The sequence below is a fragment of the Galendromus occidentalis genome, unplaced genomic scaffold, assembly GCF_000255335.2.
Source record: "Galendromus occidentalis unplaced genomic scaffold, Mocc_1.1 scf7180000077427, whole genome shotgun sequence".
NCBI lineage: Eukaryota > Metazoa > Arthropoda > Arachnida > Mesostigmata > Phytoseiidae > Galendromus > Galendromus occidentalis.
Genome location: NW_003805415.1, coordinates 303,742 through 316,937, shown reverse-complemented (window position 1 = coordinate 316,937; position 13,196 = coordinate 303,742). Strand labels below are relative to the sequence as shown.

The 13,196-nt window shown below is 50.6% G+C and overlaps 2 protein-coding genes across 2 annotated transcripts; both read right to left on the bottom strand.

Moving 5' to 3' along the window:
• Positions 1–1,776: 1,776 nt before the first annotated feature.
• LOC100899039 (uncharacterized) lies at positions 1,777–4,759 on the bottom strand. The gene is made up of 4 exons (XM_003742543.1): positions 4,698–4,759; positions 3,182–3,352; positions 2,207–2,349; positions 1,777–2,078 (listed from the first exon to the last, which is right to left on the bottom strand). Exons 2-4 carry the CDS (start codon positions 3,332–3,334, stop codon positions 1,823–1,825), a joined length of 552 nt encoding a protein of 183 aa, XP_003742591.1. The 5' UTR covers positions 3,335–3,352; positions 4,698–4,759; the 3' UTR covers positions 1,777–1,822.
• A 3,483-nt stretch (positions 4,760–8,242) lies between these two features.
• Positions 8,243–12,663, bottom strand: LOC100898893 (GTP-binding protein Rhes). Its single transcript, XM_003742542.2, has 4 exons — positions 12,494–12,663; positions 10,240–10,451; positions 9,974–10,054; positions 8,243–9,278 (listed from the first exon to the last, which is right to left on the bottom strand). Exons 2-4 carry the CDS (start codon positions 10,445–10,447, stop codon positions 8,875–8,877), a joined length of 693 nt encoding a protein of 230 aa, XP_003742590.1. The 5' UTR covers positions 10,448–10,451; positions 12,494–12,663; the 3' UTR covers positions 8,243–8,874.
• Between the last annotated feature and the right edge of the window lie 533 nt (positions 12,664–13,196).

The following is a 13,196-nucleotide window of genomic DNA, read 5'->3' as shown; positions in this document are numbered from 1 at the left end:
AAGCCTCCATTGAAGCGGGTGACAAGAGCTCGAGAATCGAATTATGGAAGCCCGGCGCCTGATCGAATCCTGAGCAGCTCGAATTTCCCCGAAATTTCTCTGTAACTCTCGTTTCTGGCAATCTTCGGATGGCTCCCCCGGGGGACAACGCCTGGGGGACCAAAGTTATTGAGAATACCGCGAGGCGACAGTCTGTCTCCTCGTCAGAAGTCGATCTTTGGGTTCGATTCATCCACGCGTAGAATCGATTCACGGGCGACGAATGTCACCGGAAATTGTTCATCAATGAACCTCGCGTCGAGTAAAAACGAAGGTTGTCGTGGGAGGGCACGCCTCCGATTCAGCTCAAAATGGATTTGCGTGCCTCTCCTCGGAGGACTCGGGGCTTCGTCTGTTATCATAAGCTACAGGCGACCTATCGCATTGATGCTGCTCAGAGCCGCTATTTTCCTCTTCGACGTCGATGTTTGGCTTCGTTCGGCAGGCCGCCGAGAAGGTGAATCGATGGAACGTTCGAGAGACCCGATGTGTTGCATCGCGCTGTGTTTATTACTTTATTGGGAAATCTGTCACGGCACTACTGCCTTCTCAATATCACGTAATTGCTTCCTTTGTCGCAAACACTGATAGCTCGGAGTATCGCGAGGTGATCTATCGGAGGGATGGCAGCTGTCTCTCCGGCCAATGACAAACGGGACCCGTTCGTTCCTGGCGTCGTGCAAACCGAAATAGTAACGAAGCAGGTAAATCTGGACTCGACCATGAATAGGAGAGATATTGTGGTCTATGTGTTTGTTGTTTACCGCCCACGTTGTAGCAGAGCGTCTTTGACGTCAGCTGCTTCCCGCGGATAGTTTCTGGTCTGCATGCATGTCGTAAACCAAATCTCGCCGAGATCGACTGGATCCGGCTGCGAGAATCGCACGAAGTCTCGTTGTGCAATGCCGATACTCCGATGCGGAATCTCCTCAAATCCTCTAGAGATGGGACTAGTCCGATCTGGGATTAGAGCTCGGTCCTAAACCAAGTCACTCAGACTCCCCCGGCAAGACTGCGCTGTGAACTGATTTCATCACCGTCTATGCCGGATGGCCATTCCCGTTCTTTTCGAGGGGAAATATTAGACGACCCGAAAAGCTTCCTCGAGCGCGGCTCATCATCGACTCCACTCGGGCTTTCGATGAATATCTTTCGAGCGCCTCGTTCAGTGACTTACTTAGTGAATGAGTGTCTCGATGGGCGTTCCAATCATCAAATAGCTCCGCTCGAACGCACGGCTTCCGGTATGCTAATGTATTCCTCCGGGATCGGATTCATGGGACTTGAGGTCGAGACACTGGATGGTTTGCCAGCACTTCGGGAAAACTTTGGACTCCACGTGGACGGGGCCCGCAGACCGGCTTGCATACGTGTGGAGGTGCCCACCTTGACACTCATGCATGGACTCTCCGAAAGTTCCATCATCGGACGAGCGTTCGTCTAAGGAGCCGATGATCCTGATATTCCGCCGCGAGTGTTTCCCGTTCTTCGACAGTAGGTGGCGGAATCCTCACAACAGTTGAGGATTTCCAGATGATCCCGGCCATCGGCAGCGGAAAATAAATGTACAGACGTCTCAAGGCTGCGCTTGACAATGGTTCGAGGCACACGGGTGGAATTCCTCGGAGGGAGGGTCATGTCAGTGATCGGAATTCGGCGACTGTAATTCGAGAGTGCCGGCGACGAGCAGCTAGCTAAGAGCGCCTATCGAAGAGGGAGTTTCCAAGAGCAATTAACAACAATGAGGTTTATTATTTACAGACGCGGTGGCAGCGGTGCTGTGTTAGAAATCGAATTTCGACGGGTTCCTGTAGGCACGATGATATGGCATTTCAGGGATTGCTGTTACTTCAGAGGGACGGAATAGTTTCCTCACGCGTGCCCTCCTTTCGTCGTCCTTGGTCGCTTCCCAGGCGTCATGCACATCTTGGAGTCGGCGGCTCTCCATCATCTTCAAGTGGACCGCGTGTTTCGAATGTCCTCGGATCGACTCGTTCGGCATGAGAAGTCGGCAGAACGGTCCGTCGAGCACGTGGATCCTGAAACGGAAAAAAATCATTAATACTCGAGAACACCTCGGTCTTAACAGCCGTTTGGGCCTCGTTCGTTCTCTGCCTCGAATCAAAAATCTGTGTCGTGACAGCCGACAGCGAGATAGAACATTTACCTTTGCATATCGGATGCGTTCAAAGCACTCCGGATAATCCTGTCGTGTTCCTGGGCGCGGGCTTCCATCTGACTTCGGAGTCGATGCTGTGAAATTTGTTTGCAAAGTCGTTCATACTCTCGCACATCGCTCCTGGCGGTTTCCTGCAATTCGGAACGACAGCTTCGTCAAATGGTCCGATGCCGACTCATGCTTCGATCGAGCGGACTCGATTCGATCGATGAGAGGATTTTCCGAGGGATTTCCCCACTGGTCGAAAAGGACTGCGTGCTTGTAATCTTGTTGCGAGGCTCTTCGGTGGCGTTGCAATCGGAGAACCTTCAAAAAGCTCGTGCGAGCCACTCTATCGAGTTTTTCACAAACGAGAACTTTCCCCGTGCGATGACCCTGCTCGGAAGAGTGTGGGCAAACTTCGGAGAGCATTGTCAACAGAGACGAGGCTTCACTCGACTGCCGGCTTGGGAAACTAGACTACCCGGGCACTCGCTGGCTGACTGACTGTTTCAAAGCACGGGAAGTGAATCTAGAGTGAATCTTCCGACAGAGCTTTCTTCCATAGATCCTCCGGGATGGATCACTTGAAGGAGTCTCGATGAATGTATTATTGTCGATCGGCTCCTCATAATTAATCCTTTTTTCAGGTATAAGCTTTCTTTAGCTGCGTTTCGGCCTCCGATCCGCGAGCGCCGCGCCAAGGGCACCGTAAGATAAGTGGATCTGATGTTATTAAGCCTGCTTGGCATCGGTCGACTGGACATAATCGCACCCACTGAAAGCTGAACGGCACGAGACTCTCATCCGAGTAAAGTCTCAGCCTGTCTGAGCGTCTTCTGTCGTCATAGTTGTGAGACTAGAGCTCCGCTCGCGAAGCAAGCTCGTGATCTTGTAAGGCTAGGAGTGAGGTCGCAGTATCAAGAAGCTCTAGTAAAGGAAAAAGGTTCATGTCCCTATAGTAACTTCAGTCGCGGTACTCACTTTCTCCTCTACCAGGGAGGAGACAGCGTGAACGACGCCTTGACGACGATCGATGTCCGCTATGCAGGGTCGCACGAGACTGCCTTCGATATCCACATTCCTTTGGTAGACTCGAGGCACGAATGGGCGTACTTCAACGTTGTTCCGAACCATTGTGCAGATTAGGGTCCTCTGGAAGAAAGAAAATTATATTTAACCCGATTAACTACAAGTGATCCAGACCGGAACGCCGACTAAATTGGAAACGACCTACATTCGTGGGATTTCGTGAACGAAAGCAAGTCGACTCGAAGCTCCTAGATCGGATCACTGATTTGTTCACATCGCGGCCGTGTCTACTCCGTTCGACTCCGACTCCCATAACGCCCACTCGTGGAGTTTTCCGAACAAACTTCCCTCGTGGAATCGCTCGGAAATTCCCTGAGTGAAACCTTTACGGCGGCCCGGCTCAGCTTGCAGAGGATTTGCATGAGAACTGACGTCCATGAGAACGACTCCGTATAATACTCTTCGAACGCAGTCTCCGCTTGGGAGAAAATTAATCATCGAGCGGCTTCCTTCCGCAACCCCTCCCTCGAGCCGATTACCGAGTGACTACCTATCTATCTCTCGGAGAAATATTGACCTGGCTCCGAGAGCCATTAGCATCCCGAGTCGAGTCAATGCATCGAAGTCTACATTGCGGAATGGTGTGCCTCGGCATTGTTGTGCAGATAAAAATAGCCCCTCACGAGGAATGTGGAAATCACATGGCTGCGTCGCGACGTTCGTACAACTCGCTGTCCGCTCCCTCGGGCGAACTCTTCCGCGAAAACGGTAATAGCAACTTCGTGGGTGCGCGGAGCCTGCTTGTATGGACTATTATCTTGTTGTCGGGCGGAAGAGTGCGTGACTCAGGCTGGAAGCGCGTCGAATCATCTGAGGGAGATCTCCCCTAAAATACAACCAGCCAGCCAGCCAGCCAGTCAGTCAGTTAGTCACTCAACCTGCCTCCTTCAGACTCGTAGAGGCTCATCACAGTAGCCTGACCTATAGCGAAACCGAAATCCTCCGAATGGAAATGTTCCACAAATCTTTCGTGTGGCAAAGAACATCGAAGTCGAAGGACAAGATCGGAGGACAGCTCGAGAGTTTGTCCAGCTCAATTCGAAACGAAGAAGGCAAAGGAGAACTTCCGTTTTGCGGCTGAGCTAGAGACGGAAAAATTCGAGAGAGGAAATCAGAGAAGGTACAACTGGGAGGAACAGGAAGTCTCGGGTGGAAAACAACTCTAGGGATCCAATCTCATTTATGAATATCACTAAGTCCGCGTGAAATCCGAGCTAGATATTGCTTATTCGTAAGAGAGACGGAAGAAGAAATTCGAGACCAAAGGGACACCTCAGCTCGGCTAATAACGATGAATGCGTCTCTCACAAAATCACAGGAGACGGCCTCACTTGGCTCCTCGAAATGCCGCAGAATACACCTGCTGCAATAAACTGTCCGACGACGAAGAAATCGCAATGTAACTCACCGCACTTTAAGAAACGCTCGCGAATTGCGTAAGATGCGCCCGCTCTTGTCGGTGTTCGACACTGAGCTCAAACTAGTAGCGCGATGGCGGGCGCTCTATGGCGGTCAGGTGGTTTCTTGCTTTCTTGTCTACAGGCTTGCCTAGTAGCTTGAAGAGACGGACCACGAGCCAGAAACGAGGGCGAGCTGGGCGTTCACTCACTTCAACCTTGAGATGCTCACAAGCATCACATATCAAACACGCGAACATAGAAGCTCCCATCAATCCTCGTTTTTTCGGCTTTGCCGCCTTCGTTAGGCTGATATTCGCTCCGTTCCTGGAGTCTGAGCATCCATCGATTAGTCCAGTCCTATCAGTAGGACTAAGATTTTGAATTGGATTTTTTTGCGCTCAGGGGTCAAAAATCGACGCGAGTTCCAGACATGGATCGCGTACATGATCCGGATGGAATAATGGATACTCATCCTCCCTCACATTTCATTCACCGCCCTCTGAAGTGCAAGCTCAGCCGGGGGGAAACCGTACTCCTTTTCGCCTGAGCGAAAATTGCACTTTAGCTCGACAAGCTGCTGCGATCCTCGGCTTCTCGAGTAGAGAATGCACTTTTCGCCGCGGGAATAATGCCGTGTCTCGCAGAGTGCCGGTCTTGCAAGCAAGCAGTGACTTTCCGGTGTCCCGCGGTGACGTCGGAGCTTACCTTACGAGCTCGGAAAACCTTGTGAGGTCTAGCTTTGGCTAAGGGTCAGCTCGCATGACGACGGTCCCGTGGAATCATTATCCCGTATAGAACGAGCCGTCATTGCCGAAGTCAAATTTCGATTTCGCGCCCTCACGGTTGTCCCGGGAGCTCTTCCTTCAGCTCTTATCGGTGTTCCTTTAGGTTGACATAAGGCTCGTCCGATTAGGGTTCGCTCGCTTCTAGTGAGCGAGATCGAGTCCATATAAGCGTCGAGAGCAAATCACGATTATCTTCGAGTGATACTTACGGCGCTGAGCTGCACTGCGTTCTCTAGCGGGTCAACCGATAAGGGCGTTTTATCTCAAGCTACGCTCTACAGGCTCCGAGCTCGGGTCAACAGTGCCGAGGGAAAGAATCCAACCAAAACAGATGAACAAAACAGCAGCGATTCGAGTATCTTCTTGCTCATGTTCGAGCTGCGTCCGGCAGTCGAACTTCCTCTTACGTGAATTATTCGCGAGACATAATATGATGTCATCCACGAAGCACATAACGGTGCTCGAAAAGCCCTTTCACAGCACACAGATAATATCCTATGTGGGATCATCCATGGAACGTATGGGGCTCCTTAGGTCTGCTGACCTGAGAATGGGGATCTGATCCTTAATCGGGCGTCACACGTTGAGCGATATATTCATTGTCAGCGTCACTGGAATATCAGCTTGGCTGCTCTCCCTTGTTTTTCGGTATGTCCGTCCGGTTCATGATTGTCTGGATATGACTGGATTCATGATTGTCTTCGTCAGAACATCTGGTGCTTGCAATCGCGCATATATGTATAGGCATAAATTCGTATAATTCGTTTGCTGGAATAAGTTAACCGACAAGAACCTCAGACTTGGGATCATGACAGACTTGAAAGTATGACTGCCCTTTGCGGAAAGTTGTACCAGTTGTTGAGATCGCCACCTACAGATGGCGGTAGAAAAAAATGTATCGTCATGATACGTACATGAGAGGAGATGGTTATCAAAGACGCAAGTCAGTGGGAGTCATCCTTGAAACCTCGGAAGTTTCCTGAACACTTCTCTCTCGTGCTCGTGGAGACCCTCGTTGTTGAGCTACGGCAGTGGTTCGTCGTCTGGCATCGGATTTCGCGGGGCATCGGGGCCTTGAGAGATGGTCATAGAACCTACCTGCAAGTACATCTGCTACTGATTGTGAATTCCTTCTCGAATTACCTGCGTCCACGAGTCACGCTGTCGGGGGGTCTAGAGGGCGCGAGTTGGCCGAGGGCGAGACGAGCTTATTTCGAAGGAAAGAGCCCACACTAATGAGGTTCAAGTTTACGAGTGAAGCTCATCTTGGAAGAAAAGTAGGGAATCCTAGATCGAGCACACGGGAATGTGAGCTGGACAATAGGCTCGCGCGGCTCCCTCATTTCGACGAATGCCTCATCCGTTGCGGGATTCTTCATTGGCCCGACGATACAAGGCCAAGAGTGGCTTACTTTGCAGAGCATAGAGGGCTCAGCGAGGCATCAAGAGCAGGTTCAAGGCTCAATATGTGAACTCCGCGATGGGTTTCTATCCCCGGGGCTGGACAGAGGACAGGATAGCGTTTAGCGATTTACGGGACGCTAACTCGGACGACCTCAGCCATCCGAAGGAGGATATCTAAAATGCTTCAAGTTGGGAGCAGCTCCGGTATGACGACCCGAGTTAGACCATCCCGAATCTTCCTACGTCTTCTCTGAGCTTTGCGTCTGCCCAGCAGATACGTCGCGTCGGTCGGATCGGCATATCCGGCTCATTGCCGACCTGATAATTTCTCGAGCTCTCAGCGCTCCCGCGGTCATATCCCCAGAGAACCTAACGGCATCCGTCCAGCGCCATCGCGAAGGCATGAGAAGTAGGAACCGCTGAATGAGCTTCCATTAAAGTCGCGACTGTCTGACGATACCGTTATTACGATGATTGATTTGTAGTGTGTTCTGATGCGGGGGCAGCGCTGCTTGCGATCGTTCACCCACATGAGATTTCTTGGAGAGGAGCCAGATAAAACCTCCCGATAAATCGGTCCATGAAGACATTAGAAGAGTTCTCCAGCTGCTGGGATTCTTTCAGCTGAGAGTAGCGGAATTCTGGTTGGAGCCCCACGCCCTACCCATCTCTCTCGGTTCCGTCAAAAGACGATTTTCAGCGGGCGCTTTCTCGCGGGAGAGATTCATCAAGTCGAGTCAACAGCGGGAAGATTTCACGGTGGGAACGATTTTCGTCTTGTACGCGGAAAGATATCGCTCACTCAGAATCAAGCGGGATGGGCTTCTCCAACACAGCAATCGCTTCCATTTCCACAGGAGATTCTCTGCCGTCTCCAAGACGCAACTCGGGACTGTGGAAACGAAAATAACACCCTAGCCGAATTCTCCTTAGAGGTCCCAGAGGAGCCCTTACAGTGGCTCAAACTCACCCGATCTCAGACTGTTCCTAGGCTGCATCTGCTGCTTCCGATTGCGCAACATTTCAGCCAAATTAAAGGTTCGAAGTTTCTCGATCTCAGAGTTGGATAAGTGCCTCGATGTTCGCTGCCTGATCAATGTGACTCGGGTTCTCCGTCCTCCTGTACAGCCCAATTGCCTCCGGAAGATGGGTGCGATAAGGAATACCGGAGGACCTCCCCGTTGCGTATCCGCGTGTTGGAGTGAGCCAGACTTACATTTTAAGCCAAAAAGTCATAATTTTTATTAAAACTCTTTTTACAAGACGGGCGAACAATTCATAAATATCTCCTCTTTTCGATCAACAACAGGAGTGATGTGATACTGAAAAATACAGTTCCCCACCACTTGAACAACCAATCAATCATTCATCAATCGCGCGCTCAATCAATCAACACATCACTCGGACAGCGAATTCTTCGGTGGTCGAATCCGAATATGTTCGTCCAATCCCATGTCCCATCTGAATTATCCACCAATCAATCAGCCAATCAACCGATCAATCAATCAAACAAACAGTCGCAGCGTTTATCAACATTCCAGCAGTCGCACATCAGAGTTTGGAGTCTACAGGGCTCTAGACTACTGAACATTCGTTGTAGTATCCAGACGCTCAGTCAACGATCATTCATCCGGCAAGGCGATATTTGTTCCGTGAATTCATAGTTGTCGAGCATCTCTCCTTGGAAGATGAGAGGCTCTTCTCCCGCATCATATGTATATTGTGTAGACTCGAGGTTCTCCTCCACTCGTTGATGGTTTCGCGTGTGTCTATAAAGATTCTCATACCTTCGGTGTATGTGCATAAAGCTACGCTGATGTGCCAGTTGTTTGACTCCATACGTATCGACGGGAGAGGGAAGAAGACGGGTCTGTCGGAGCCAGGATTAGGACCCATTGAGTTCCGGGACTCCGTGCTGCTCCCAGGAGCGTCTGAGTCCGGACCGAGAGGAGCGCAGCGTACTCGTTCATCATGAACAAGCTTCTCCCTGTATTCTTCATGACACGTTGCACGAGTTTCTCTTGAGGAGCGCTTTGTCTTTCAGTGACGGTTGAGTGTTGTGCACAGGTAGGGATCGACGGCGTTGCTTGTTGACAATGCGCTCGTTCAGCTCGTAGGGTATCTTGCATTGGAGCATGATACGACGGAAGATCTCGATTATGTTGCGTCCGTCCTTCGCCGAACACTCGACGTAAGCGAGTTCCCAATCGATGGAAACAAGAGTTTCCGCTAACTCTCGCTTGATTCGCCACGAATCGCTGCTGAGATCGGCCTTGTTGGCAACTACAATTATCGATCGCCGTTCCTTGTTGTTGTACGAGAGTATCTCATCTCGCAATTGGACAACCTGCTCGAAAGAAGCTGCATCGTCGACCGCGAACACTAACAAAAACGCGTCCCCTGGAAGAACAAACAAACTCATTTATTCCGCCCCGCAAATGGAGCGCTTGATTTGCCCGTATACTCTCTCGATTGCGCTTTTGTGCTCTTTTCAGGCCGTAGACCGTAAGGAGAACGGAGCGTCTAAAAGACGTTCGTGGCCGGAGATCCGTGCAGCCTTATTCGGAACGTGATAAATAATATATTGCTGTAGCAGCTGGAATAACTTTTACCAGCCCGCAGTATCACGACAGGAACGACGCTCTGAATGCGGGTGGGTAAGCGAATAAGCGAACGGGCGGATGAACTAACGGTCCAACTCAACGTCTCTTTATCTCCCTTCATCTGATTGTCAGATTCTCTCTTGGTGTGAGCGGGGCTGTTAAAGCTCGTGAATGCTTTATGAAAACGAATTTCGGCATCTCCTCGTGCAGTTCTTAGGGGGTTCCCATGGAAGTTCCGGAATCAGAGGTTCACACAAAAAATTTCGAAATCCGAGATTCTCCACCAAGGATCCCGAAACCTGATATTCATCGGGAATTCCGATATGAGACTCTGATACAGAAGTCCGGAACGTTGTATCTCCGCCGCGAATCTCTCATAGATGCTCGACCACGAAAACTTCCAAAGTCACGAATCTCCATGAGACTACTTAGCTTAAGTTCGGGACACCTATTGCTTGCGCCAACCAAAAAGCATTCCGAAGCGATTCTCACCTGTTTCGATAGAGAGCCTACGCATCGCAGGAAATTCGTAGGATCCCGATGTGTCGATGATGTCTAATGTAATCGAAATACCTGCGGTGATGAAAATTTCAGTGCTATCTTCGGAGCGGACTTCATTTAATTTTACGTCATCAGAGCTCGGGCTTCAGACGAGCATGTTGATGGTTCAGGTTCGATGATGCGAGTTGTTGGGGAAAACTTTCGATGCAGTGCCATCCCAATGGAAGACAGGAGAATGCAAGGAGGGGAGCGCTCACCATTGAAATCGAACTCTCCGGAATGGAATTCTTCAACTGTCGGCGTATATTTGACCGGAAAGTTGTTGTAGAGAAATCTCTGTATCACGGCTGACTTTCCAACTCGCGAAGCACCCATCACCACTAGCTTGTAATGATTCTTCACAGAAACGCCGGCTGCAGAGGCTTCGGCTATCGTTGACAGCAGGGAATCCGTCCGTATAGGCATCTTCCTGTAAGGAGAAACGGTAACGAAACTCTAGCGACGAACGATTATCCAATTCCATGGAATGCCATCTATGAATCAAAGCCATCCACCATGTATCCCCCCCGATCCCGGATCGAGAATGACGTAGCTAGGGTTTACAGTTTACAAAACCACGTCTGCGCTCTCGCTTGCCGGCTCCGCTGTTCGCGGGGCTCGGCAGAGTTCTTCTCTCGATCGGGTGAACGATTAATTAAGTTTTACGAAACCGGAATTACTCGTCCATGAAGAGAGCGAATTCGAGCTGTGTGTGCAATTGTGACTCGACCATTCGTTCTTCTGTTTCCCCATCGAGATCTCGTCCGCGAGAAGAATCTCGAAGGGTCCCGCGGACCGATCGCACCGCCTCGCAGCTGGGGTGGTTCGCATATAAAGTACTGCGTCTGGATCTGGCCATCCGATCAGTCGAACTTTTCTCTCCGCGAAACCGCTCTTACGTCACCGAGTCTATCGCTGGCCTCAATAAGATATCCCATTGCACCGAGTCTGAATATGCTCGTTTGAGACAGAAGCTGAAGTCGTAAAACTTGGAGCATTCGAAACCATACTAATCGGAGTGATATGAGGAGACTCCGCGGTTCTGAATGCGCTGGTTTCCTTCAATGCTCTGACCCGAAGGGACACGGTCGAACATCCCGGAAATCGCATCTCAGAGGAGTCTCCGATATGCTCCGCAGACAGAGAGCACTGAACTGATTCGGACATGTTGCCTTTGGAGATCGCTTGATCACGAGTAAGTTCCCCCGCACATGTTGCAGCTTAACTTCCCGTGCATCGACCAGTGCAAGAACTTGGCATCGAGCCCAGTGGACACACGACCGCCAAACTTCACATTAGCACTCCTTCACATGCCCCCTCCGAGAATCTGATTCGATTCTCCTCGAAGGTCTTGCAGAAGTCTTTCCGATCTCTCATTCTCAAAGTATCCGGGGAGGGGACGCCGCAACGAGCATGTTTCTTGCTAGTTCACGAAAAAATGATTCCCAGGAGCTTATGACACTCGCTGATTTCACGGAAATGTTCCGCGAGGGATACTTTGTAGTGGCACCTGTCGGGGATGTCATATGGTCCCTAGAGCCACTCTGGCTCGCCGTGTGCCTCGCACGGATACTATCACACACATCTCCATGAATGTCGTTTGCATTTCTGCAGGGACAACTTGCTTCGTCAGGAGTCTCGTAAATCGAGACGAGCGAGAGCATGCTTCGGAATCCGCGTTTTCCACGCTCATCTTTACCCGACTCATGGAGAACGGATTTTCCAGGCTTGAGGAGCAACACTCTTTGTGAACATTCTGCGGAAACATGAGGTCACGAATCAGAATAAAAACTGGCATGAGGATGCCCGAAGCGCGAACAGTATAAGAAGCGAGTTTCGAAATGGCTCTATCTAGAGGTCCCATCTGCGGATCGCTCGATCGAAAAGAAACGCTGCGGTACGATCTCACGCTATTAAGCGGTGGCCCAGCTCTCAGTTCATCGACTATTCAGCCCGACGGCTCTAGGATCCGAGAGTCCAAATAAATCATTCAGTACGGCATATGTATACTGTACTTATGACATACATATTTTAGAGCTGCGATTACCGGCGGAGAAAGCCTTTTGACCCTGCCATTGCGGAGAAGCAGCTCAATTCCTGTCAATAGGTCAATGTACCACGTGCGGCTTATCCCCTGACAGGTTTCTCAAGTAGACAACTGCTTATAATGGACAGGGGAAGCGTCGAACTCGATAGAGGATTTTCGACCATCTACCAGCTCTCTGTCTCAGATATTTTGATCTCGAAGTCCCAATCTTGACCCCGAGGTTTCTACAACATTCTCGAAAGGAATTGCAGTCCTGCCTGCTACCGAAAGCCATGGCTGCCGATTCAATCAGCTGTTCGAAGCTGCAAAGTCGCCCTCTGGGACATCCGAACCTTTTCGAGGCTGGTTGGGGGGGATGGGGCGGGTTACAGCTGATCTTTGACGAAACACTCTCGAGAACTTAACTAGTCTACCCAGAAACTCACTTGAATATGGAAGGTAAACTTCCTTTCCTAACCACCCGGGGATCCAGCGTGCCGTTTGATATCCACAGACTTTCGAAGAAAACCAAATCTACTCGAGCGGGCTACTGCGAGTGGTAGGCGAGAAGGTTGCGCGCTAGTTTCGCTCGGACGCTCCTACTCGGTTATCGACAGTCCAGGAGGCTATCCCGCTTAGCGAACGTTTCCGCTCGAGATTCCTTTGACGGAATGACTGAATTTCACCGTGAATTTCGTCGCTACTTCTGTCAGTCGTCTGGGAGAGGCGCGCCTATTTAACTGATTCCCTAAATGGGGAAAGGGTCATGGGAATAGGCGAGGGATGTGTGTTGGGAACACGTGTGGAAAGAGTCGACCTTGGGAGTGAGAGTTACGGCCTTGACTTCGAGACTGCAGATGTCAACTCGGGGAAGGAAACCCACTCGTTTAGATAAGGTGTCTTCTCGCTCGGTTCGGAGTGAGGAATGCCAACAAAAGGTGTTCCTGGCCGGGGACCATCCGCTAGGATGTAGGCCAGAGTTTTTTCTTTGCTCAAGTTCGTCTCCGCGGAGCCTGCGACTGAAGAGCTGTCCATCGAGGAGGATCCCCGTCAGACTGTGACCCACTTGTGTACCCACGAGGACAGCAGAGCTCATTCCACTGAAGCCGAAAACGAGGCTCATGTGTAGAATTGAAGCTTCACAGATGA